The 26,472-nt window shown below is 50.5% G+C and overlaps 9 protein-coding genes across 9 annotated transcripts; 5 read left to right on the top strand and 4 right to left on the bottom strand.

The window, feature by feature from the left end:
• Positions 1–929: 929 nt before the first annotated feature.
• On the bottom strand, positions 930–2,705 carry J7T55_009697 (uncharacterized protein; the record flags this gene model as incomplete). The annotated part of the gene is made up of 4 exons (XM_053135946.1): positions 930–1,424; positions 1,483–1,547; positions 1,610–1,973; positions 2,028–2,705. The coding sequence occupies 4 exons, from the start codon at positions 2,703–2,705 to the stop codon at positions 930–932; spliced, it is 1,602 nt and encodes a 533-aa protein (XP_052986456.1).
• Positions 2,706–3,377: 672 nt separating this feature from the next.
• Positions 3,378–3,977, top strand: J7T55_009696 (uncharacterized protein; the record flags this gene model as incomplete). Its single annotated transcript, XM_053135945.1, has 2 exons — positions 3,378–3,661; positions 3,728–3,977. 2 exons carry the CDS (start codon positions 3,378–3,380, stop codon positions 3,975–3,977), a joined length of 534 nt encoding a protein of 177 aa, XP_052986455.1.
• Positions 3,978–4,302: 325 nt separating this feature from the next.
• On the top strand, positions 4,303–5,986 carry J7T55_009695 (uncharacterized protein; the record flags this gene model as incomplete). The annotated part of the gene is made up of 3 exons (XM_053135944.1): positions 4,303–4,930; positions 5,017–5,249; positions 5,306–5,986. 3 exons carry the CDS (start codon positions 4,303–4,305, stop codon positions 5,984–5,986), a joined length of 1,542 nt encoding a protein of 513 aa, XP_052986454.1.
• Positions 5,987–8,022: 2,036 nt separating this feature from the next.
• J7T55_009694 (uncharacterized protein) lies at positions 8,023–9,798 on the top strand (the record flags this gene model as incomplete). The annotated part of the gene is made up of 1 exon (XM_053135943.1): positions 8,023–9,798. The coding sequence occupies one exon, from the start codon at positions 8,023–8,025 to the stop codon at positions 9,796–9,798; it is 1,776 nt and encodes a 591-aa protein (XP_052986453.1).
• Positions 9,799–11,827: 2,029 nt separating this feature from the next.
• On the top strand, positions 11,828–13,399 carry J7T55_009693 (uncharacterized protein; the record flags this gene model as incomplete). Its single annotated transcript, XM_053135942.1, has 7 exons — positions 11,828–11,841; positions 12,160–12,421; positions 12,497–12,761; positions 12,828–12,860; positions 13,079–13,097; positions 13,201–13,239; positions 13,363–13,399. The coding sequence occupies 7 exons, from the start codon at positions 11,828–11,830 to the stop codon at positions 13,397–13,399; spliced, it is 669 nt and encodes a 222-aa protein (XP_052986452.1).
• A 358-nt stretch (positions 13,400–13,757) lies between these two features.
• Positions 13,758–14,859, bottom strand: J7T55_009692 (uncharacterized protein; the record flags this gene model as incomplete). The annotated part of the gene is made up of 4 exons (XM_053135941.1): positions 13,758–14,004; positions 14,081–14,449; positions 14,518–14,753; positions 14,806–14,859. The coding sequence occupies 4 exons, from the start codon at positions 14,857–14,859 to the stop codon at positions 13,758–13,760; spliced, it is 906 nt and encodes a 301-aa protein (XP_052986451.1).
• Positions 14,860–16,029: 1,170 nt separating this feature from the next.
• On the top strand, positions 16,030–17,272 carry J7T55_009691 (uncharacterized protein; the record flags this gene model as incomplete). The annotated part of the gene is made up of 4 exons (XM_053135939.1): positions 16,030–16,197; positions 16,302–16,421; positions 16,576–16,874; positions 16,945–17,272. 4 exons carry the CDS (start codon positions 16,030–16,032, stop codon positions 17,270–17,272), a joined length of 915 nt encoding a protein of 304 aa, XP_052986450.1.
• A 17-nt stretch (positions 17,273–17,289) lies between these two features.
• J7T55_009690 (uncharacterized protein) lies at positions 17,290–17,532 on the bottom strand (the record flags this gene model as incomplete). Its single annotated transcript, XM_053135938.1, has 1 exon — positions 17,290–17,532. The coding sequence occupies one exon, from the start codon at positions 17,530–17,532 to the stop codon at positions 17,290–17,292; it is 243 nt and encodes an 80-aa protein (XP_052986449.1).
• A 314-nt stretch (positions 17,533–17,846) lies between these two features.
• Positions 17,847–22,594, bottom strand: J7T55_009689 (copper amine oxidase; the record flags this gene model as incomplete). Its single annotated transcript, XM_053135937.1, has 9 exons — positions 17,847–18,504; positions 18,559–19,433; positions 19,483–19,651; positions 19,865–19,929; positions 20,242–20,290; positions 20,389–21,430; positions 21,494–21,658; positions 21,718–22,066; positions 22,118–22,594. 9 exons carry the CDS (start codon positions 22,592–22,594, stop codon positions 17,847–17,849), a joined length of 3,849 nt encoding a protein of 1,282 aa, XP_052986448.1.
• Positions 22,595–26,472: the final 3,878 nt, after the last annotated feature.

The following is a 26,472-nucleotide window of genomic DNA, read 5'->3' as shown; positions in this document are numbered from 1 at the left end:
TACCTTGGTCATGTCTAAACATGACCTGTTTATGTACAAGTAGTCACTTGAGAATTCCCGCAGACTGGAACCACTTAAACTTATGCAAACAATAGCCCGCATGCTCTCAATTATTTACAGTTTTGGCAACGGGGATGCACCTGTTTCGGACACTTCCTCAGGCTAAGCACATGCTTGGTAAGACATCAGGCCTGACAAGTGTTCGTGGTGCACCGGGCAGTACGTAGGTGTCCGTCAGGGGCATCATGCAGGAGGCATTGTGTTGCGGTACTCATACCCAAATCGCGCCGGAGGCGTGCACCTGCCAAGTCATCGGCCCCGCGGTAGAGGCCAACAACACTTGCGAGGTACTGAGATGGGGTAATAGTACTGAGTAGGTCCTCTCCGCGTTGGTCTACGAGACGCCTGCGGCCCACGAGACGACGGCCAGCCTTGACTTCATCAGCCGGCAAGCCTCGGGTATCTCGAAGCCCACTTTTCAGAAGATCCTACGGCAGATTAAAATACCTTGACAGCAATGAACCGATTGCGCTGCTCCCCAACGTGAAAGTCACTACCCATAACGAAGTGGGAACATGCTGCCAAATCTGAACTGTAATAGCACTTGTATGACAAATGGTAAGTCTGTGCTGGGGATAGGGAGCTCATGGTGATTACAGATTTCTCATTATCATCCTACCATACGCTCTCTCTTAATGAGCAGATGTGAATTGGTAGTATAGATACAGATTAGTTCTAGCCCAAGCTGTTCCAGATGATCTTCAGTCGCATAGGTTGCTACTCAAAACAGAGCAATGAACTCTTTCATGCTTTTAAGCATTTTACAGCGAAGTATGATTTACTGTATTATGGAGCGAATCAATAGTATTGAGAATTTATTTTACCTTGCATATACAAGCTGAGAGAATGTATTAGATTACGTCGTTGTGCTACTTAGTTTCCCCCGATTCTGCAATGAGATCAAAAGTTTTGAACTGGCGAGCGGGAATCTGCCTTTGGAACAGAATATCCAATTCTTCGTACGTCCTTCCCCGACTCTCCGGTAGCCGATAGTAACACCAAAGTAGGCACAAGAGGCTGATACCACCGAACAGGAAACCAGCCTTCCCACCCCAGTTGCCCTCGTCGCTATTCAGCATGTAAGGGACCGCGATTGTGAATATGATAGACGCTGCTGCTTGCACGGCGGTCCCGATCGCAATTGTCTTAGTCCTCAATCTGGTTGCCGAGATTTCCGAGATGATAACGAAGCAGATGGGTCCTACGGTCATTTGGTAGATAAACGTCCAAACATCCATCATTGTCGCCATCGCCCAGACAGCTCCAGTATTATTCGAGGGGATGCTGAGAAACCCGATTATGAAGAGGATAGTCGTCATTAATACCATGCCGCTATTGTAGATCGTCCGACGGCCCAATTTGAACTAGCAACCATCAGCTTCTTTTCTCCACAGAGGTTTCAAAGGAATAGGTGTGGCATACATAGGCCATCAAAGGCCAGGAAATCAACGTGCCCACGAACCCCATGGCTGTATTGCCAACACCCACTAAGAAGCATCATGTCAGTCTTGTCGTTGGTTGTGCATCCCTTAAGGTGGTATAAACTTACTATCGAACGCATTCGAGCTGGACAGACCGGCTTGTTCAAAGAAGTAATTGGCATAGCCAATGAGCGGGTTACCACCAATGACCTGGATGAGATAGACCATAACTGATATTTCGGTTCTTGGAAGGTTGCTGCCCCTGAAACAGTCAATATACGTCGTCGTAGACTCCATTTCCTGTTCCAGCAAATCAGTTTGCTCGATTCCCAGCAGCATCTGTTCAATGTCCGGACGGTTCTTCGCCGAGGTGAGTCGCAGCAGGGATTTCCGGGCGTCTTCTATCCGACCCTGTCGAACAAGCCAGTATGGAGACTCAGGGGCAAACGGCAGAGCAGCCAGGATGACCACTGGCCAGACCCATTGGACCGCCTGGACGATGTCAACAATTGTTGGCGAGCCGAAAGGTCATGCATGATCACTCACGAAAGGGATTCTGTAGGCCCACTCATCCAATCGGGTTTCAACGCCCGCCGCACAACCCTGGCCGATGAACTGTCCGATGACAAATGCCAGGTTCACAGACGCTGTCAACACACCGCGCAGTGCAAGCGGGCAGATCTCCGAGGCGTATGTCGGCGCGATAACGACGTAAAACCCGTATGCCAGTCCTCCAAGGACTTCACCCGCACATAGCATCCCGATGGATGAGGCGAAGAACTGCACAAAGACAAATATGATCGAATAGACGCAGCACACTGCAAGGGGAATGCGCCGGCCCCAACGCTCCATCGGCCATCCGCTTGCAAGAGCACCCAGGATCTGACCGATGGGATTTCCCATGCCAAGGCCTGTCTGCCACTGAGCCGGGATCTCATATGAGTTTGTGCCGTCCACGGGCTTGCCGTATTTCTGTTGGAATGCAGGTAGCGCATAAAACGACGTGATTATTTGCGCATCGAAGCCGGCCATGATCACGGCGATGCAGAAGAATCCCGCCCAGAATGTTGCGGCCGGGTACTGCCTTACGGCTTGCCAGAACCCGGTTTCGTGCTCGATGGTTGTAATCTCCCGCGTGGCGTCGATCTCGAGGACGCGGGTTTGCTTAGGCGACAGCTCCCCGGGCGCGACATGGCCGCCTTTCTCTGGGTTTGTGGCGGACATGTCGATCAACTATTGTGACTTCTAGCCGCTGAGGAGTTTGGTTAGTGGAAGTATTCTAAAGTGCACACGTGCGACCCTTTATATAATGTTCCGGCGGTCGATCGCTGATGCATCCCTCACAGATGGAGCTGGGATTGGATCTAGGGTCTCCACATCGAGATGGTTGTCCTTTTTCGCCGTGGATGTTGTCAGAGTTTTATTTCTAAAAGATCTGTAAGATAGCGTTTGTTCAAGTTGCGGTCGACGCGGATCAGTATCCCCCCAACTCAGCCAGCTCAGACCACGCTGTGGCAGTTCTCTTATCTTGATAAACTCTCGAGAACGGCAGCGCCTGCTATAGCACCATTCACCGGCAACTATATCTCTATCCTCATGGTTACATCGCGAAGGTGTCATGACTCTTTTCACTGGACGGTTACATTATTTTGGTAGTATACTTGACATGCCGTGCGGGGGACTTAGGATGTCCTTCCCCAATGTGCGGTCTTTGGGAATCCTCACTGGCATACATGGATATAGATACCTTGAGATGTAGCCTTGGTCTCGTGGTACTGCCCATCATTTGTGCTTGATAAGGCATGTTTAACGAGCCAAAACAGCCGTGTCTTAGCCTTTGCTTTGGGATTCGACAATTTTTCAACAATCCCGCGAAAGATACTGGGTACTGGAAGTATGGCCGCCGCACAAGCCTTGTTCGACCCGGCCCTTATCTCGGCCGAAGCGAAAGCTGCGTTCCCGGGATCCTACGTCGTCCGTCCGTTGCAGCGGGATGACTACAGAAAAGGTTTCTTCGACTGCCTGAGTGTGCTGACGCACGTTGGCGACATCAGCGAGGACCGATTTCTAGAGCGCTTCGACTGGATGGCGACACAAGGAAAAGGGGTCCACTATTTCCTGGTTATCGAGCACGATAACCGAATAGTGGGGACAGGAACCCTGATTGTGGAAAGGAAATTGTAGGTGACGGGACAGGAATTGAGTCAAACGTGCGGAGAATATCGCTGACAGCACATTGGACCCAGCATCCATAACCTCGGCACGGTTGCCCACGTCGAAGAGGTTTCCATCCACAGAGAGTACCAGTCCAATGGCCTCGGTTTCAAGCTAATCAGAGCGCTCTCATCGGTGGCAAAGAATGTGGGCTGCTATAAGTCCAAGCTGGGTTGTAGCGAGGCCAATGAGGCGTTTTACGTCAAGTGTGGATATGATAAGGGCGGAAGAGTAATGTCGGAGTCGTACGAAGGTCCCATGCCGGCATACGAGAGAGGCTGATAAAACATAACATCCGCGTAAAAGGGGCTTGGCCAATTTCGTTTCATTAGTCCAGGTTCAGTATAGACCTTCGTGCGGAGTAAAGCAAAGCTTACTTCGACGATCGATGCATGTGAGCAGATAGAACGTTACATCCAAATTCTTAGTAACAGGAACCCACCACATCTGATTCGACAAACACTTTACCATGAAACTGGCCTCAGCTCTGTGCATCCATCTCGTAATATATGGTTTTGCTCAGGTTCCTCATTACTGCCGTTAGATATTGGAAACTCATTGAATATTCTGGATTTGCATTCCACTATCCTTCTTTTTTCCCTCGGTCATGGCTCCTCACGCCGACTTGGATGAAAATGGAGAAACTGTCGTCCGCCTGCCCGCACCCGAAAGACCGCCCTTCTCCTCATCCCCGCCGCGCATTCTAATTATCGGCGGGGGAAATCGAGGCCTTGTGTACTCCAAGGCAATCCAGAAAAGCACCAACGGCGTCATTGCCGGCATCGTGGAGCCTATTGCTGTGAAGCGACACCACATCGGTCGGAAATACATCTGGGGCAACAAGAAACCAGCCGAGGGCCAGGAGTTCCAAAACTGGACGCAGTTCATACAGTGGGAGACGGAGCGGCGGCTGAAAGCCACGGCTGGCCGAGGCGTGCCAGCCGGAGTGGATGCTGTATTCATATGCGTGCAGGACCAGATGCACCGGGATGTTGTCCTGGGTCTGGCGCCATTGAACCTGCACGTCATGTGTGAGAAACCTCTTGCTCCAAATTTGGATGATTGCGTGGCGATATACAAGGCACTTCTGCCTGACCCATCGGTAGCGCCGTCAAAACTCTTCTCCGTCGGTCATGTCCTCAGGTACAGCCCGCACAATATGTTGCTACGGAAGCTTTTAGTCGAGGACAAAGTCATTGGCGACGTTATGGCTGTCAACCACACAGAGCCCATAGGTTGGAATCATTTTACTCATAGTTATGTGAGGTAAGTCGCTGAACCACGGGGCTTTGTTCCTTGACTTTGACTAACAAACAGCTAGAGGAAATTGGCGAAAAGAATCCATGTCTGCACCGTCTCTTCTCGCAAAATCGTGCCACGATATGGATATACTTTATTGGCTGTTGGCTGTTGGTGCACCAGGGTCTTCGAAGCCAATCCATGTCCCCCGAGACATCACCTCTTCTGGATCGCTTCAGCACTTCAGGAAATCCCGAAAACCAGTGGAGGCCGGAGATGCTACAAACTGCTTGTCTTGCGCCTTCGAACCTTCCTGTCAGTTCTCCGCCAAACGAGTATACACCAGTCCGCAACTAAAAGGACAAAATCAGGATCGTTGGTCCCGGATAGCCTGTCCGGACATGGAGGAATATATTACTTCTCGCGGTCCTGACGCCGGAAAGGAGGCGTTGCTCGAGAAGCTTAGAGAGGACTACGACTTGCACGCGCCCCCGGATGTGATCAGTAGTCGAAACTGGTTCGGCCGCTGCGTATACGAGGCCGACAATGATGTGTGCGATAATCAGACAGTCACGCTGAGATGGGAAGACGATCCCGTGGCAACTGAAGGAGAGTCAGACCTCGAGGCGCTGGCAGGCAGGGGCAGCAAGACTGCAACGCTGCACATGGTGGCCTTCACAAAGAAGATATGCCAGCGTTTTACTCATATATATGGAGCAGACGGCGAGATCTCCGCAGATAGCTCGTCCATTGCGGTTGAGGACTTTAAAACTGGACAAAAGAAGGTCTATTATCCATACGTACCCAAAGATGGTGGACACGGCGACGGGGATGAGGGGCTAGCCCGTCAATTCGTTCTAGCCGTCGACAAGGTTAAAAATCACGGTTGGGATGTAGCATGCGCCCAAAAGGAGTATATTGGTTGTTCCTTGGAGGACGTGATAATGAGCCACAGCATGGTCTTTGCAGCAGAGGAGGCAAGGAAGAACAGGACAGTGGTAGACTTTCCAAGCTGGTGGGAGGAGATGGTTGTAGCCAAACTGAAAGCATAAATAAAGCCGCTGCTTTTCTTTTCTTCCTCTTCCTCCGCTTCTTCCTCTTGTCTTTTTTCCTTTACTTCTTCCCCACTTTTTGAGATCTTTCTCAATACCATGTTTTCAAACAACAACTGCACAAGTGCCTCGTTGGTTTTGTCGATGACAGACCAAAGCGACGATGACTACTCAGAATTCTTCAATCGACCCTCAATACCTTTTTCAAGCAGCAATCGTGAAACCTCCGTTGGACACTTAATAAGAGCATGGTGGAGCGCTATTTTGTTATTTTTGTCTGCCAACCGGAAATTAGCACCCCTTTCAAGAAATAATTGTACAATGGTTGAATCATAAGCTGATATGAAGTGGAGTCTCGTTCAAAAAGTTTGTTGAATCGACCTAGCACCGCTTTCAACCAAAACTCGTATAATTGCTTCACAATTATGAAAAGCAGCGATATGCAGCGATGTTTCTTGTGTTGATCTTAACCCACAACCGGCACGGCTCTCAAGCAGAAATCGTACAATAACCTCATGTCCACTTTCAGCGGCAAGATGAAGCCGATGTAGTCCTCTGAATCAAGATCGGGGCTTCCTGGAGCAACATCCGGATAATGAACTCGTAGCCACGCTCAGCGGCCGATTGCAAGGCGTCCTAAAGCTGCCAGGCCCTTCTGCGGACTTCGCCGTCTCGTGTCTTCTCAGGCAGTATTTGGGCTTTGTAATGTTCAGCGTAAACCGAATATATTGGAATGATAGTTTTGAGTTGTGATTTTGTATCTCCGTGTTGTGGTTGAAAGTACAGAAAGTATTTGATTTTGCCCTACACAAATATTTTTCTCTGCTCTTTAATATTTTGCTGGAGTCACTGATGTGCTCTGACTATGGTCACAAATGGATAACGGTACCCTAATAACCTGCATGTGTAGTCCATAATCATTGCCCTTGGTGACCCAGATACTCTCATTCACTGATTAGCTTGAGGAGGGGATTCACTGACCTTGTTCTTCATATAAAAAGCCGTAGGTTTCAACTATTTGCAGATCATCGGAGCTCAATTTCTTCTACCCAAACAGAGTCCAGAATACCAGCACTTGAGCCTTTTTTAACTGACACCACCCAAAGACAACACACGCTAGTCATCACGATGCGAATGGTCACCAACCTCATGCTTCTTAGCCTCGGACTTGCTGGCCTGGCTCAAGCAGAAGATGGCAGATGTGTATGTCCCACCGCAGCACAGATTTCCCCTGGTCCAAGAAGCTTAAAGAACACCGCACCTGCTTGAATCAGTGGCGTGAACTTCAACAAGCACCTCTATGGCCATATTCAATGAGTCCTCATGGCGATTGCTATTTTCTGCTTGACAGGTTTTGACTTATAGAACTTCAGTGCCGACCAGGATGTAAGGATTGTATTTACACGCCCTGCGGCCCGAATGGTGACTGCAGCAACCTCTGGGTACGTGTGCTGATACTCATATCTGTGTACCACCGTCATACAGCTCCACTCTGTGGATTATTCCCTACATGAAGTTCCACAAGATGTTCCTATCTCATTTGCTGAACAAATTATAACAGTGGAACACCTGCTGCGCTGAGTCGAAGCGTCCCCCCGAGCTTGAGGTTTTTGAGGGGAACATTAACTACCTTGGGAAGTTTGCGGCTGGTCGAGGCGATAGTTGAGAGACGCATATGTGGGCTTCAATTGTGATGGGGTTTTGCCTGGACATGATAGGACAGAAATGCCAATGTTTAGGCAACATGAAAAGAGTGAAATGTTTGTGTAGTGGAGAAACATATGCAAACATAGCCCAATAAACACAAATATTACAGCCATATGCAATTATGTAAGATCTATTATTAGTAATCTGAGGTCGGCAACGGTCGACGGAGTTCAAGACCCCAAACCCAAACCCCAAAACCAACAAACACTGACCTCAACTTTCACACCGTGCCGCCTTCCTTCCAAGCTTTCCATTCTTCTTTTCCAACCTTATTTTTGCACTCACCGCCATGGAAGCTCTCTCACATGCCACATAGCATACCGTCAAGTATGCAGGGGTCACAAGACGCTCGAGTTCCTCCAATCCTCCGACTTCTCCCCGCTGTACGGCATCGTATTTACCCCCACATTCATCCTGCACTGGGGGGCTTGCGCTTTCAATTCCGCCTCGACAGGCGGAGCAAACGGGAACTCATGAGGTTCCACTCACTGCTCCTATCATGTCACACAATCTATGAGGAGATTGCCGAAGTGCTTTATTCTACCAACGTCTTCGAGATATCGTACAAGAGTGCAGGGTCTCTCCGTCGAGTGCGAAACCTGAAGGATGCATCTCTCTCGTCTCTAAGGGAGCTTAAAGTTGTGCTCAATGAAGCATCCTGCCATCATGAAGAATGCTTCGACTGCTGCGAGGATGTGATGGACGCTTGGTCAAATGGCGCCTCGTATATATTACGCTCGGAGCGCCACGCGGACTTGCATGGCGAGGCACTGCGGCCCTTGGACGACTCAGCAGCCTCTGTGTTTGCCGAGTGGAGGCTCACCGCTGCTTATATTTGGTCTCGAATTACGCCGGAGCGTCTGAGTATTTCACTTGTATGCGACTTCGACCCTGAACATGAGAACACGCCTTCAGCAGCGAGACTAGCTGTGGCGCCACTTATCAATCTATCACCGTTGAAAGGCTGCTATGTCAGACTCGGTAGAACACCGCATCCTGAGCTGAAGAAGATTGCTCGAGAAACGGTCCTCAGAGCTTTGGGGATAGTCGACCGCGAAGAGTTGGCATTGACTCCAAACACCATGGCTGTTGGAGCGGATTCGAAATTCATGAGTCTTCCCCGGGAAATACGCTTTCGCATTCTCGAATACACTGACCTCATAACACCTTGGAGGGAGGTCAGATGGACCAGACAGCGCAGGGGATATATCCCCACACTTACAAACTGCATTGTTGGTGATTGCCCGCCGCAGTTGCACAGTGGATGTCAATTCCGAAAATGCCGGATTGGCATCGGACCACCAAAATTTGTTGACCCCCGGCAACGGGTCGGATGTTTCTGTCGTGTTCGCCACGCGGCTTTCTCGTTCAACTGTCAATGCTGGAGTCCACCGACTGACCTTTTCCTCGTCTGTCGCACGCTGTACAGAGATGCACAAGCGGTCTTCTTCACTGGTAATCGATTCGTTGTCCATGACTACAAATCGGAGACTCCTTACCACACGCCTGGTATGCCACTATATCCGTATGATCGTTTTGCCATCAGCGATTTTCTGAGGAGAGTCGTATCTGTTGACTGCCTACACCTGATACGCTCCCTGGAAATGACTTTCCCACCGTACAACCAGGAGTGGCCACTAGAAGGCTGTCCGGCATTACGCGACTGGGTGGAGACCGTTCGCTTCATCAAGGAGAATATGAACCTAGAAGGCCTGACTATACGTCTGACCATGTACGGTGCACCCATAATAGACTATGCCGGGGCTCGTGAGGACATGACAAGTCCCGAGGCACGAGAGGTCCTGCAGGCATACGCCCGCATCCTGGGCCCAATGACCGGGTTGGGTGATGAGGGCTTGAAGAGATTTTATGCCGAGATCGTACTGCCTGAGCAGTGGACCTCATGGTTCCGGGACAAGGACTCCACCGTCGAGCATTTCACGGTCCGCATCACTAAAGAAGAGCGACAATTGAAAGAACGGGCTGAGCAGTTGGTAATGGGCAGTCGATATGCTAAGCAGCCTGAAGATGCGTGCTACTGGGACGGGGTCTCCCGTGAGCCAATTGATAGTGCTTGGCGTCGTAAATTTGTCATTAGATATTGAATACCAAGTCCTGAGCCTTAGTCATTACAGAAGTATAGACGGAACATACCCCCGCCTTCTTCTCTATGCCTAGCGATTTACCACACTTGAAATATATGTTTCCATGGAGATCTGTTGCTACTATGTATCAACATAATATCTCACATAGATTATCTTCTAATTAATATATTATTTAATTATATTTGCTTGTTATGAACTATTTATTATGTAGACTAAGCGTTATTTTACGGTCTAGTAGATGCACTCAAATAATATAAACAGTCAATAACTATCCACAAACGACGTCAATGATTCTAACTTAACGGGCACTCCAGTCGCCCCGGTTGCCTCTACTTTTGCTTTCCTCTCTTCTGGCCCGCTGGGCATCATCGTTAACGTAAATGAATTCATTAAGAGAGGCTAGTGAGGTCCCTTCAGATACCGATAAGGTATCGGCATGAATAAGATAGCGTTGTCAAGCACCGTGGACAGAATATTGCAATATATCGTCTCATCATACGCTTGGATAGTTTTGTGCGGTGAATATTTGAATGGGTACAACTTGCGGAATTCCGTTGCCGAAAGCTCGTGTAACCGCGTTCAACGAGAAGGTTGGGACATCTCTGCGCACGCTTGGGATTTCGAGCCAGCTGTGCTCCTCCATGAACGTCCCATCGCATCAGACTGACGGATTATCTCATCCCAGACGGACTTCATAATGCTCTCATTGAATGGTGCTGCCGTAGCTTTGCGATGACGAGCCCAACCGTCGGTGCCAGCCGTGGAAATATAGAGGCCGTAGACATTAAATGTGTCAAGTCGTGTAAGTGTCTACTCAATCATGTTCACAGCCAACTGTCGAATTGGTGCAGGCATCCGGAAGAAAATCACCCATTGTACTGGTGGACCGGCCGTTGAACATCCCAGCTCCTCGAAAAGACGTCATTGATTGCCTGCGGGTCTGTAAGACGCAGATTGATGGCCATAGATGTGACAGTTGCCCAGACTAGGCTACATTACAGTACCGCATCCGCCTTCTCTCTAAAATCCCATCTGTGGTATGAAAAGACGGACAATCTTTGGGTGAGATGACCATTTGATGGGGAGCCGATCCAGCACAGCCCAGATATGAGATTGAATGACGATCCATGGTACATATCCCACGGGGTCAATTGGGATCCGTATGAGGGGGATGCTCATGCAGCGAGCTCTCTTCACATTGGTCTCTAGGCTCACGAAACGCCAGACCAGATACACAAGGGCGGGGCCAAGACATAATGTATAATATCACAGTGGCGTGGACAGCGCGTCGATGCTGTAAGGCAGAGAGAGAGAAAATCTTGCTTGCAGTGGAGAGATGTCAGAACAACTCGGCGAGTTTGGTGTGCCTCAAGACAAGGTGATCGAGCATATTGACGAGAAAGAGCCCGCGTATTTCCCGTTGGATTTGAATCTCAAGCGGCGTGACTGGTTGCTCTCAAGCGATTGCGGCGCAGGGGTTCTATGTTTTAATGAAGTTGGTGCCTTTTGCGACTGCGAGTGACTGCCTTTCCACCATACTGTGTAGTATTGTGTTGGTGTAGGGATAATGGTGCGACAATCAATTGGGCTTTCGTGCCACCTTCACTATTCCTTGCACACAGGCGATGCGGCGCTACCACGGTCTACATCTGCATTTTGTGGATCAAAAAGAATGACAAGCGAGTATAGACCCTCATCGATTTCAGTACTTGGGGGATACAGAACGTAGTACATATTGTAAAGGTCAAAGACCACACTGAGTCTTGCCCAGGACATTCGCAATGCGCCAGCGAAGACTGTCTCATTTCTAATCCAATCACTAATTTGCATCGGGCGTATCAGGACGGAAATGCGATCTGCACCTTAGAGTGTGGAACCCGGGGTACCAAATATCTGTTGTCGAATTAAACCACAATTCGTTCTATCATTCTATTGTGGGGTAAGTCTGGAATCAACACAGAGTACTGTGCCTTACAAGGTGGGTGGAGCTGACAGATCCAGCCCCCCCCCCCCTGTAGCTCTACAAGCAATGAATGTGCCATGGTAAGGGAGTGTTCTGTTCGATTCTGAAAACGTAAGTCGCGTAGGCATATTGGTCCGATCAGCTGAAGTGGGGACCAACCTGTCATCTCCGGAAGGTCAAGGTAGATAAAGTCTGGTCTGCGCTCACAAGGAGAAACAAGTCTGAACTGATTAATTGCTACTTCTTCCTCTTTGGAACACTGTAGTCTACTCAGATTATCCCAAACAACAATCTTCCGAGCTTACAGATGTCATCTAAGTTATCTCTTGACGGTGGCATCGCCTTAGTGACTGGAGTGAGTTATCTGATTCCCCGCCTCTGCGATATTTTGTTGACAGTTCTGTGAAGGCTGCCTCTGGTATCGGCAAAGAGACTGCATTCACGTTTGCAGAGGCTGGTGTACACGGTGTTGTTTTCGCGGACATCAATTATGAAGGCGCAAGGTATGCCGCTGAGGTGAGCAAGGGATATGCCAGGCATACAGAGTATCGAGCTTTTGCAGCCAATGTGGATATTTCCGATTCTGAGAGTGTACAAGACCTTATTGTAACCACAGTCAAGGAGATTGGGCGCATCGATTGCGCTGTTATTAGTGCGGGGGTAAGTCTGGCCTTAGTACTTTCTGCGTGCTGTACAGCAGGGGATACAATGGCTAAGAGTCACATTTAATCGCAGATTGATCTAGAGAACTTTGGGTCCTTCACACCAAATGTGGATCTTGATGTCCTTGCTAAAACGACGGACGTTATTGTCAAGGGAGCGACTATGAGGGCCATGGCCGAACAGCAGCGTCGCAAGTATACTGGCCGCTACGGTGAACGCAGCTCGGGAAAGGGCTCAATTATTTTGCTTGGATCCACCAACTCCATAGCTGCTTCACCAGGCATGGTCTCCTATGTAACAGGCAAGCATGCAGTCATCGGTATTACTAAGGCTGCCGGTAAGCCTCTTATTCCTTCTAGACTTAGATTTCACCGTAAAACATGAACTTGCTTTTGTTTTACAGCTGTGGATGCATTAGCCTTGAAGAACGACATACGTGTGAATACACTTTGTCCGTCTTGGGTGGACACGCCCATGGTGCAAAATGCAATGAAAACAAATCCAGTTCGGGCCCACTTATCGAGACCATCACGCCTTTAAAACCAGCAGCTTTTCCTGACGAAATTGCAGACTGCATTGTCTTCTTAAATAGTCCATCTGCCAGCTATATCAACGGGACCGCTCTGCCTATTGATGGAGGACTGACTTTGCCAGCACCATCTCCTCTTCCAATGTAAGAGGAAAGAATCAAATATATGTTTGATTTCTTTTTATTGAGCCTGAAGACAAGTGGAGTGCCTACGGAGGAGAGAAAACTCGTGTCATTCTCGATACAGCAATGAATCGGCAAAATTGGACAAAATGCTAGGACTTTTGTAAGCGCGAATCGTTCCGTCGGAACCTAAGTACACAAAGACATCTGGCTACACTGGGAGGATATTTTCAAAGCTCCAATGTGTTACAAAATCCAGGTAGCCTAACTCTCAACGCTGGGGCAGGATCTTCTTGCGTCAGATCCGCCGTGAAGATGACTAGGCCTTTTGCACCGCATTGTGTTGCCACGGCCCGGGCGGTCCCCTCTACAGTATTGTATGGCAGGACCGCGAAGCCACCAAGCGAGCAGCGACCTTAACAATCGTGTTCTGTTCTGAGCCCTTTGCCACTTGAACGAGCGCTGCCAATTTTGCCGACACTTTGAGAGACGACGATAGCGAGGGTACTAGATCGAAGAAGATAGTCTTGAATATCATATCGGTACCATCACATAAAAGTTTCCTACTACAATAACCCTTAAATGTTGATATCAAGATCATATACATGGATGAGCCTTGTTTCCCATCGCAGCGTAAGCATCAACCGGCTGTTGACATCTCTATTTAAGAGCATCTTTTGCCTATGCTAGCTTCCTCAGAGGTTCTTTATAGGAGTTTTCCAACCCGCTCCGATGGTGATGCATCATCTCAAACCAAGGTTCATAGACTTTGTCTGTCCTCTCTATCACATGGCCACTCTTGTATGGGGGCACATCGTGGAAGTAATGGGACTCGTGGGCCGTCTCGATGGCTTGCCCGTTCTTCTCGTTTTTCTCATCCTCGAGAAAGATATCGTAGGCAGACATCAAGCATTCTTTCTTTGTCAGGCTGGAAGGGGACCAGGGTTAGCAGGCTGGTTTAACAAGAGTTCCTCCAAGTGAAGACCATCCCCATCTGGACTTACTGCTTATCGAGGTAGGCCTCCTCGAAATTGGGCAAGATACCGGTGTTGTACCCATTCGGGAGGACAACATTAATGGTGATTTCTTCTTGCCCTAGCATCGGAGCCATCACACGCACCCACTGCAATACGGCGGCCTTGGCAGCGCAGTACTCAGGGAGGGTAGGCAACGGGTAGATGGCTGCGATGCTCCCCGTGACAATGATCTTGCCTCTACTGCCACCGGGGTTGTGGCGCATATAGTGCACCGCCAGCTCCGTTCCATACACCACGCCCTTGAAGTCGGCATCAGTGCAGCTGAGGTCCGGACGCGGCGGGATATCGTCGACGGACGCGTCCTTGCGGGCCAGGTTGTATCGCGTGCCCACGTCGCTAGATGAGAGTCAGAAGGTCAGCAATCTTCCTGAACGGGAGCACAAGATTGCTCGTAATGACCTTACACTATCCCGGCATTGGCAATGAACCCATCTAGCCGCGCCCACTTGCGCCATACCGTCCTGAAGAGGGCCACCTGAGAGTCGTAGTCTTGCACGTGGCACTCAACGAACAACGAAGTGTCACCCTTTGGGTCCAGCTGCGCTGCGAACTTTTCTCCTTCCTGCACGCGCCGCCCGGTAATGGCTACATTGTATCCTCGTGCGTGTAGACGCTCGGCGAGGTCGCGACCAATACCGTTCTGCAGCTAGTGTCAGTGTGCGAGCACTGAAGAGTGTTTGATTGTGACAGACCGTGGCTCCAGTAATAATGACGACTTTCCGGGACGATGAAGAAGTGGTGGCCATGTTTACGCTGCTTGCTTCTGAACGCTCCGGATCACGGTTGTCCAATCGTACTCGCCCTAGAATTTGGGTTTCACGGCGTAATCCCACGTAATTATTTAAAGCGCATGTGGGCGAATTGCCGACATAATAAGAAAAAGACTGAGAAAGTCCCAGGCAGTGGCATGTCTTACCTGTTGGCTGCACCGCCTCATACCACACTCCATCTTACCTGCATTATGCACTGCCGTATGCACGATATCTAACAAATCAGATATCTGGAGACACGCCAACTCCGCAATGTAGTGCCCGGATTCCCCATGCAGAACCCTTCCTTTTTTCATCCATAGTACGGAACACCTGGCGCGGGGATCTCCCACGGTAGCCCGACAGCTGGGATTGTCTCCTGGCATGGGGTTGTTCACTGATTCTCCATTGGTTGCAGAGCGGTCAGAGTCGTTCTCGGCGGCAAGGTGCATATGTAGGAGCCTGCATGCCGCGGCAGGGCATTCTCCAGTTTACTAGGATAATGTTCGATATGCCTGTTTCTTTGAGCGAAGCGAGCGTTTCCAAAATTCCCAGTCCTGTATCGTCGAGCAAAGCCATCACATCGGACTGGCCCCCTAGAGGAGCAGCAATGGCAAGAATTGACAGCCATGTCTCAGGGCAGTGCAAGCAATTGTCGCAACTCTGGCTGATCTTCTCTCGGTCGCTCAATGGATGGTCTGGGATATGATTCCTTGAGAAAGGATCTCTACGGCGCTGCTCAACCAAGAGAAACAATTTGGTAGGGTTGGGTTTGATCAGCCTAAAGTATAACCCCATGGTGCTGCATTCGATCGACCTCAGCTACCCTTCAAAATTAAACAACCCTGACAACCGGTCAGCGGAACTTTGCGACCGGTCAGCATGATTGGGGGATCGGCACCACCCCATGCTGCCCGAGCCGTCCTGCAGATGGTCCGCCTGCTGGGGGCTGAAATATCACCTGCCTAACCCAGTCTGCCCAGGACGCAACATCATTTTTGCAAGTCTCTTGCTACCAAGCTGTCATGGGAGCCACCTCCTGGACGAGCGGGACGTGCCTGTGCGCTAGGCACCCGTGCTTATACCTACTTCAAGAGCTTTCAACTTCTCGAGCTGGGCAGCCCGTCAGAAACTCCCCATGAGTCCCGTGTACTCGATTTGGACAACATGACTTCGTCGACTATCCCGATCGAGCTGCCCGGGCAGGTGGGCTTTCTGGCAACGGCCACCATATGTATGGTGCTGCCGACGACTTTGGTGGTTTTACGTATTCTTGCTCGTCGGAGAACGTCTCTGTCATTGAACGGCAGCGACTTTTGCATAATGGCAGCTCTGGTATGCCATTCACCACAAGCATTTCCTGCATTTCATTGTCCTTGTGTCTGGTATTCATCCCGAGAGTTGAAGATGTAATTGACAAACCAACGATTTCATTGCAGACCTTCGATATTGGCCTGTGTATTGTCGATTATTTCATGGTGCTGAAAGGCGGCTTCGGATTCCATATCAAAGATATCGAGAGAAGATTCGGGCCAGAAACCCTCGTCACGTTCAACAAAGTGCGTTTTCCAACAATTCCCGGCCTTCCCCAAAAGAGTCGTCCATGCGATCATCATAAGCTCATAAAAATTATTCCAGTGCATAGCAGCATGGCCAATCCTCTGGAGTTGCTGTGTTATGACCAGCAAATGGTCTGTACTCTTGATGTACCAGACGTTGATACCTGTTGCGCGGATGAAGCTCGCCGTCCGAATCGTGGGAACCTTCATCGTCTTGTTCGCCATCGGAGGAATTCTGGAGGCCTTTTTGATATGCAGGCCGTACGCAAAGAACTACTACGTTAATCTGCCGGGTACCTGCGGGAACGTCAGGACGTTCTACATCTGGCTGAGCGCTCTCAACCTATTCAGCGACCTCGTCATCCTCTTCCTGCCCATCCCCTTTCTCTACAAGCTGCAGATGCCGCTGAAAAAGAGATTGGGCTTGATTAGCATGTTCATGGTTGGCGTTCTGTGAGTTGGCACCGACCAATTCAAGGTGTCGCCCGATTTTTCCAAGGATAGCTACTGACCAAGTGAACAGAACGTGCGTCGTGACCCTCTACCGCCAGACCACTCTTGGAAACATGGACCTCACGGACATAACTTCAAGCGGGCTGCTCGCCTTCCTCGCCTCCACAATCGAGATTGCCGTCGCCATCTGCATCGCCTGCCTGCCCTTCCTCCGAGCACTTTGGGGTTCGCTATCAAGCCAGCGTGGTGGATCGTCCAACAACTACGAGTCTTGCGGATCCAGAGGACTTGCGAACGGCAGGAGGACCTTGAAGAGTGATGGGTTCGGACACCTTCCTGACGACTCCTCCGAGATCAGGCTACAGCCCGTAGAGCCGAATAGCGGGAGGCTTGTGTAAGTGCAGCGCGCAAGGTCTCACCGGTGCCAGTGGAGCATAGGTGGATACCAGAGCTCGTCAGAACGGTGCACTATACCTTGGCCAGCGGCGAATTCCTCGTCGGCTGCAACATGGTAGTTGTGGCCGGGTCCAATAGCGCTCGCCAACGCAGTCCTCATGGCATGGCTCGACGCCAGCGCCCTCTGTGCGATCGATGCGTACCGGAACTTCACGACGTTGCTCTCCCAGAGCACCGTGATCAAGCGAAAGTCACCTAGCATTCACACCTCTACTCCTGAGGCGCTCACTCTGGGGTCGATGGTCTACCTCAACGAAGTTGACGCCTCCTGTAACGAGAGAAGTAGAAGCAGACTGTGTACAGGTCGAACTACAGCCGCCTGCTAGAGATCAAGGTCATCTATGATCCAGGTCGCTCACTTCATAGGCTGCTTCCCGTTAGCAGTGACAGGTTCACTGCAGAGAGCGGTGGGAGGTTGCGCAGGGAACAGCCAGAGCTCGTGCAGGGAGTGCATCCAAGCCACTTTAATCTTGTGTATGTAGGTGTCTAAGTAATACCAGTCTACGAGCTACCTAGTCACGTCCTCCGTCTCCATCTTATCTTCATTGCTCGGTCAGGGGGCATAGCTCCGGCGCCGCAGAAACGTGTATCGCTCTCGGCCGCCCGATGCGATGGTGACCCGTCCGGATTGATCCAGCCCACCAGCTCCATGTCAAATCGGGACACGATGAGGGCGACCGTCGTCAGAATCTCAAACTTTGCCAGATGTCGGCCCGGGCACATATTCGCTCCGCCCCCAAAGGGGAAATACGACGTTGAGCTCCCCATCATGGAGTACACGCGCCTGCTCCCCTCGCCGCCTCTGACATGCCGCTCCGCCCAGAATTCGGTCGCGGGGTGACCCTCGGTACCCCAAACGGCCTCGTTGTAGTGCGCCACCTGCATCGGGGCCTGCAGCAGGGACCCCTGGGGGATCAGGTGACCATCCAGCGTGATGGGCTGCTTGACATCGCGCATAATGTTGAAGTTGATGTGCATTCGTAGCGTCTCCGTGAAGATGGACTGAAGCAGCGGCAGCGCTACCAGCTTCTGGCTGTCGATGCTGGGACAGCCGGTCTCTGGATCGTCGTCCGTGACTGTGGCTATCTCGTCGCGCACGGCCTGGAGAAGGGTCGGGTCCTTAATAATCTCCATCAGCATCCACGTGGTGGTAGGGATGCTGTTTGAGTTCAACCTAACGATTGTCAGCCAGGCCAACAACCTATTCCAGTGATACCGCTCTTCTTACGCAAAGACCAGTGCCCCGATCGTAGCAGCAATGACTTCACTCCTCCACTCCGTCTCCTTCATCCACTTAACGAGCTCTCGAGGAGCACGTGCGCCGAAGCGAGGGTCCCATTCTGCCCCAGGCTCAGGCCCCGCCCAGTCAAAGTCAGCCCAGGGCGCGTTAAGCCAACTCTGGATTGCGGCGACATAGCGATCGTGAGCCTGAAAAGGGCTTGCATTAAGCCATTTTGGGAGGCCCAGCACCAGCATGAAGACGTGTTTGTCAAAGTCCCAGAACCGATCGATGAAGTCTGGTGTCAGCCTGGTGAGATCTGAGCCAAAGAGCGCGTTGATGGCGGATTCAGCGACCTCGTGTCGACAGAACTCGTCAATGTCAACTACCGTCCACTCGCCGGCTGGATATAGTGCCAGTGCCTGGCCCAGGTTGCGGCTAAATTCTTCCACTACTGGCTTCGTGTACTGTGCCTTACCCAGATATTCGGTGTAGATATGTTCATACGTGTGCCAGAGCCGCTGTCGAGTCGGCGTGCCCTCGGTGCCGGGGACAGGGACCTTGGTGACTCCGGACTTGTCGTTCTCCCAACGCTTGATCTCATCGCGGTTCATTTTGTACAGGGTCGGCAGCGCGTACCGCGTCATCTGCTCTTGGTTTGTCACCGTGTGCACCATCTCGCGGCCAAACATGCGCTTGATTCCCTGCGACCCCGCCACCAGGTATATCGTTTTGGGGCCCAGGTAGAAACGTAGCAGGCTCTCGCCTTGCAACGCATTTTGCACACGGGCCATGAACTTGTAGTTGTTGAACATAAACTGCAAAGTGTTGTACAGGTGCGGAATAGGGTCCCTGAGTGCCTTGGGCCCGCCCCCTCTCCGGAACTGTGAGATTAGAAAAGCAAAGGTGACAGTCGATGCGATGGTCACAGACCAAAACGCCCAAGACATGCTGGCCGCCTCTAATGACGGCCATGTTGGCCCAGAAGAAATGTTGGCGAAAGCCATGGCATTGGTCGGTGGCTTTTTTGGAGTCAACTCCTGAGGCCACAGGGCTGGGGTTCTTCTTATGTTTGGTGCCGGAACGGCGAAGAATATTTAGGCTAGATCATGTCGAGTCTCTTAGAGCACTGCCGTGGGGGGGATGACTTGAAGGCCTCCTGATCGGGGTTTTGAACAAAGTCCGATGCCTAAGTCCGCCATAAACGCATGTTGTCTATGCAACCTTTGGGATTTCGAAGACACAGGTATTCAGTCCAATCAAGACTTCACATGAAAGCCATGGGGTAGCCGTAAAGAACGTCCATGAGACTCACAACGAGGCCTTCCGGTTCTTGAGACACCCTGTCAATGAGACGGCGAATGAAAACAGCGACGAGAACTAAATGATGATAGCTACACAGTTTAAACGGTCTGCTACTCATCTTGTTAAGAAACAAAATACACGCAGCTAGAACCCTTCCCAAGAAGCAGCCATCTCATTGTGCATGCGCTGAGCACTCGAACCCTCCCCAGTGCCTCCCCTCAGCATCTCAACGGCAACTGGCCCATCCAACACATGTCCTCTTTCTGTGACGTGCAGCCCACTGGGAAATGAAGGAATCTCATTTGTCCACCAACTCCCAACACTCTACTTGGCAACTTGGTTACGGCAATAACCAACGCGTATTTTGGGGAAAGGGGGGGTGGAGACAGATTGATCCCACAGGCGTTGGTACAGGGGTAGGATTTTCTTCTCGCTCCTGCTTGTCATTGAGAGTACATTAGGAAAGGTACGATTCGAGTAATCTCGAATACGGGTTGCGCCGTCGCTCAAATAGATTCAGTATCACAACATGACCTCGCTTCTTCGCGCGAAGTAGAGATTCCGTTGGTCGAAGCAATCGGCTGCTGTAAATCATCGTACAGCACACTCTTGTTGAATGCCTGAGTCGAAGGTGGCACGTCGTTGGTAGGGTTGTGTGTACAGAAGTTGTACGGCTTCAAATGCATCTGAGCTATTTCGGCAGGCATAATTGGAAAGTCTTCAACCCGTGGGATGTGGTTGAATCCGAAAGTGTGCCAGATGACGATGTCCTCGTCGACGACATAGTCAGGTTTGTCTGTCCAGCTTTTGATGCCAGTGCCCCCAATGGACTGGTTCGTATAGTCGCCTGCTGGGAATAGTTGTCGATCTTGATATTTAGTGACCCACATCGGGTGTTCTGCGAACTCCGACCGTCTCCAGTGCCAGGAGCCCGGCTGGGCGAGGAGCATTTGTGACCGGATGGGAACAATCTTGTATCCAATCGGGGTCAAGGACACGGGATTTTGAATGGACGGATTGATTATCTTGAAATTCCGTCCGTCAGCGACGCTGTCCTCCAGCGGACCCGCTCGGTGAACCAGGGTCTCTTTGGAAATGTAGCCGGTGCCCAGTGGGTTCAATTCCTTGTCCCACGGCAACCTGACAGAGTCAGAGTATACGAAAGAGTTCTTGTGACCGCCAATCGCAGGATCGATGCGAACATTGAACAAATGCTGATGGTAAGGTGCCATAACACCATCGGCGACTCGTGTACCCCAAGACACGCTGGCGTCTTTGTCAATCGGCTGTGTTGATAGTATACCGGTTGCTCGAGTTTCGAAGGTAATTTCTCCCGACTGATCGAAAATCCAGGCAAATATGTACTCGTAATTGGCGACTGTGATAATGGTTTGCAGTACGAGTTGTCGCTTACGCACAACGGTCGCCTTCCCTGTCCTGTGATTGGTGTGCTTCCACTGAATTCCATTATCGATTTCGTGAATACATATCGCGTTGGGCCGTGGAGCAGGTGAACCATCGACACTAACGACATGCCCATCCAAGTATTTGATTACTCCCAGGCAGTCGCACCCCACTAGGATGAATGGTCAGCCACAAAATTACGGAATGCAGATATGTAAAAAGAATATGGTCTCACAAGATAAATTATTGGCGGTCACGCCGGCACCCACATTCCCAAGATCGAACGCACCCTTCCTGTAGATGGGATTACGCGGATCACCGTAAGGGACGAACATCTCAGACAGAGATAGCCGATAAAAGATGTCTTGATCCATGAACCGAACGTCATGAATAGTCATTCCTATTGCTGAAATCAGTACCAGCCGTGTAATCGCATGATCGTACTTGGCAATCACTCACCCTCTCTCCAATTGAAGCCGACTCTGAACCTGAACTTCTCCCATGTGATGAGATGACCTTGGACAGTGAATGACGCTCCTTCTGGTTGAATCACTTGGTAAGGTTTAATGGAAGTCCTCGGTTTCTGCTTCTGTAGACGGTGGTCGTACTCGGGCTCCGAAGGGTTAGTGCGACGGTGTGGAACATCTGTGCCAACAGCGGTTGTAGATCCGTCAGAACCTAGGGGAAGTCGGAGGATCTTCTTGACTCTCATGGCACACAAATCAACGATAACCATGAAGTCGAGAGGAAACGAGTAATGCGAGGAGTCCGGGTCGTTATTTTCCGGATTGCGCATGTACATGAAGACCTAATGTAAAATCAGTAGAAGGTAACTCAAAGTTGGTGTAATACAGCATACCTGGGTGTGGCGTTCTTGAGTTTCCTCGCCATCCACACCGTAGTCCCAGGGATCTAGGACCACGGTAGTCTCATCTATTTTCAAGCGTTTGATCTCCTTGAGGACTTCTGCATCACGCATAACAACCTGGGCAGCCTCGTTGAGCTCTGTACGGTCGACAGGGCCGTGGAAATCACGAGGCAACTCTTTGGACGTCTCAACGCGGCCATTGGTGACATCAACGACGGCTTCAAAAAGTCTCGGGGTATGCTTAATGTACCACATCGCGAATATACGACGGGGAAGATCCGGCAGCGTCTGGCCATTGTGCTCAGCTTCCAAATAGGCTAACAGTTCCTTTTTTGGTGGCTCATCGAGACCCGCCGCTTTGAAGTGTAGAGGAACATCCTTGAAAAGGTGTTTGACAAGGTCGGTGGCCTTTTGAATCTCCTCAGCCGTAGCGGGATCGAGCGGGTGAGTGAACGCAAGTGAAGCCATAATGAATTTTCAGTGCTGTCAAGGTCAAATGTAGGATCAAATTTATGGATGTTCAGAGACAATATCTTGCAATGAGACGATCAAAATTCTGATATATGTATTGACCACCCGAAGAGACCGAGTCAACCCATCTCTGTATTCTTTCTATTGGGCTGTGTACGTGTTGTGTCACCAACGTTCAACCCCGGTTCTACCTCTAGCGAACTCCCCGGCGTCGGCGTCATTGCTACGGCCGACCTGTGGGGCCACTGGGCCGAGTCAAGTGGGCCGAGTCCCGGTGTTTGCTGCGCGGAACTCGGTGCCGGCAGTCCAGGTCTTGGCGAGACCTGCGGAGCCTTCTCTACCATTCGTGCTGTTGCTGGTAACCACCACCCACGTATCCATGATCCCAGACATCAATGCTCATTTGCAAAGTGCTCAAGCTTGTCTCCACGCCCAGTGATTTTCGAATCGCTGGAAATGACTGAGATCAGCAGCCTACCGAATATGGGTCCCGCAAGAGAGTTTCCTGCAATCACTGAACGAGCACCCTTGCCTCAAACACCAACTACAGAAATGATCCTCCGCAGACGCGATGGGCGACACGTCCTCGCGGAACAGACACTGAAGAATCTTGCCGGTATACTGCATGATTTTATCTATGGTACTCTTATATTGTATCAGCTCTGGCACGCCTTACATGCGCAATGCCTGGATTAGGAGAAGGCCCGTCCACATCTTTTGAGCGTTACCATTACAGAATCCCCGTTTTCCGGGTGCATATCCGTCTACAACTCATCATTGAAGTTATCACAATAAAGTACAGAGAATTCGTGTCTCGAGTGGCTAGGCTACCAACGGTATTGATTTTGGGGAGCTTACGTCGCACAGGGAGCACCCCCTAAAGCCCTCGTTTTAGCTTTGCTATCGGCTCCGTGATATGACTCGGCCCAAAAAGCCACCAAACATGGCAATGAGAAAGTAACTCAGCTCAATCGATGCCAAGCCCGGGGTAGCCTTAGCGAATTACTGGCTGAGCAGCTTAGACCAGACTATGGCTGATGTGCTGCGAACGCATTATTTCACATATAAACTCAAAGTCCTCGAACTTCAAGCCTTGACTCTTTCGAATCTGTCGTAATTCATGTTACATTCGATCTTTCATCACGATGGAACTTACAGAGATTGCTCAAGATAGGCCGAAGGCTGATATCCCCGAGACCGATGACATGAAGAAGATGGACACTGCTCATACCGATCTTGCGTATAGCGAGGCGCCTTTGAAGCGATCGCTTGCCCAGCGACACCTGGTAAGGCTTATGTCGAGTTTTCCCACTCTTTTCGACTTTATTGATCTTTACCCAATTGCAGATGATGATGGCGATCGGTGGTGTAATTGGTCCTGGCTACTTTGTAGGAATGGGAACCGGTCTTTCAACTGCGGGACCAGCAGGTCTACTCTTGTGTTTTGCTGTAGTCGGCGTCCTCCTTTGGGCAGTCATGCAATGCCTTGGCGAACTAGGTGCCTTCATATCCGTATCTGGTAAGTTCTTCTTCGGGATCCTTTTCGGTAATGGCACTTATGTCATGTATGACAGGCTCTTTCGTTCACCATACAGCTCGATTCGTTGATCCTGCGGTTGGCTTCGCCCTCGGTTGGAATTATTGGTTGTTGTGGGCTGGAATCATCATGGCTGAGTATAGTACGAGACCGCGTAAAGGACCCACTTAGGGAAGTATTGTGACTGATATGCCTCTGCAGACAACCTTGGTCTGGTGCTCACATATTGGGAGACACCAATACCTCGTTGGGGCTGGGTGCTTCTCTTCTGGTATGCTGCCCGAGAATGGTCGAAAACCATTAATGCTGATGCTGTGTAGGTGTGGATTCATGGCATTCACCTTTCTGGGAGTCAAGTCCTTCGGCGAGGCCGAATTCTGGCTCGCTCTGATCAAGGTTTTAGCTGTCGCTGCCTTCTTCATCTGTGCAATTTTGATCACTACGGGCGTCATTGGTGGCCAAAAGATCGGCTTCTCCTTCTACCACAACCCAGGTTCTTTCGCGGACGGGGCCAAGGGAGTTTTCGAGATCTTCGTCTTCGCCTCCCTTCAATACAGCGGTACCGAAATGATCGGTCTCACTGCGGGGGAGTCCGAAGACCCAGCAAAAGACATACCCAAAGCTGTCAAAAGCGTTCTTTGGCGAATTGTGTTCATTTTTTTGGGCGGCATATTCTTTCTCAACCTGACTGTGCCTTATACAGACCCAAATTTGTTGAGCGCAACAAGTAAGACTGCTCGTTCGCCATTCGTCATCGCATTCAGCCGTGTGGGGGCTACAGCCGGGGCTCATGCTATCAACGCGATCATCGTGATCACGATTCTCTCCGCGGTAAACAGCGCGTTGTATGTTGGATCCAGAACCTTAGTGGGCCTTGCTAGCCAAAAGCAGGCTCCGGCTATCTTTGCCAAGACGACTGAGGGAGGCGTCCCCATTTATGCCCTAGTGACTATGAATCTTGTGGGATTTTTGTCCCTACTCAATCTCTCGTCCGGAGCAGGCCATCTTTACTCATGGATAGTCTCCATGACGGGCGTTGCAACGTTCATCACTTGTGAGTCTCAATTGATACTTTTGTTGAGTCATGAAAGCCTCCGTTGCTGACCAAGTACAGGGGGCTGTGTCTGCCTATCCCAGATAAGATTGCGTCAGGCACTAGCAAAACAAGGCGTGTCCACTGATGTGCTCCCATGGAAGATCCGTGGCCAATGGATTGCGTGGTCTGGCCTCGCAGGCAATGTGTTTTTTGTCTTCTTTCAAGGCTGGACGTCCTTTGTGCCTTGGAATGTAGAAAACTTCTTCATGAACTACATTGTCGTCATCATATTTCTGATTTTAGTTGTAGCTTGGAAGTTTTGCCACAAGACACGCTTTGTACGATCCAGGGATGCAGACCTAATCAGCCACCGACGAGACATCCTCGCGGTGACTGTTGATGCGCAGCATGAGATTGGATCCCACGCTGTAGATAAGTCGGATTAGCTCGGTATCTTCTAGGTCAACAATCTTACAGCAGGATTCAAATCAAGTCACGAGATGGTGCCCACGCCTCTCGAATGCTGGCAGTGCAATCAAATTTGGATGATCGTGTTGCAATCTGCTTCGCACTCACGTTTTATTTCTAGTTATGATAGTGGTGATGATGATTGTAATGGTGATGGTGGTGGTGGTAATGATGGTGATGGTGATGATGATGGTGGATTTCTCCTGTCACAGGCCTCCTGGTTGGTGCGATGCCACCTGAGAAGGTCGACATTGGAAACGCCGTGAGATTGCGATCTAAGCCACCAGGCTGTTCCAGATGCCAATCTGAATGGGTTTCTGATCGATCAGAAGACGCGATATCGTCAGTTATGATCTGCGCAGCACCAGTGTCCCGGCCACGTTCATCAGTCTCTGCTTCGAGTTCAGCTCGGCGTTCCGCACTTCCGTTCAGATCAAATACCTGAGCATCGAGAGATACGCCTTCTTCGAAGTGTTGATTCAGAGTAACTGCAGGATCAGGCGAGCCTCCGGGTAGACCAGCGATATTCGACAAGTTCGGGAGCATGACGGAAGTGTTCTGAGACCCGTAAAGTTCCTGCAAGAACGAATCGAAGGTATGACTCATATCGTCGAACGTGGCATTTGTGCCCACATCTACTCCTCTTCCTTCAGAACGGGATGATATAGATGGGTTGGAATCGACGTCGAGATCAGGGGAATCTTTTTCGTAAGCCACGGCTGCTCTGCTTTCCGAGGCAAGCTCAGTTGATTCTGAAACCGCAGCGTTGTCTGTGACTGACAGAGATCCCACGCGGTCAGATGCTGCAATGCCAGTGATTTTCCGGCTAGCAAC

This window comes from Diaporthe amygdali, assembly GCF_026229845.1.
Source record: "Diaporthe amygdali strain CAA958 chromosome Unknown NODE_61_length_182076_cov_64_703273, whole genome shotgun sequence".
Lineage (NCBI taxonomy): Eukaryota > Fungi > Ascomycota > Sordariomycetes > Diaporthales > Diaporthaceae > Diaporthe > Diaporthe amygdali.
The sequence above is the reverse complement of the archived record's forward strand: the minus strand, read 5'-3'. Positions and strand labels throughout refer to the sequence as shown.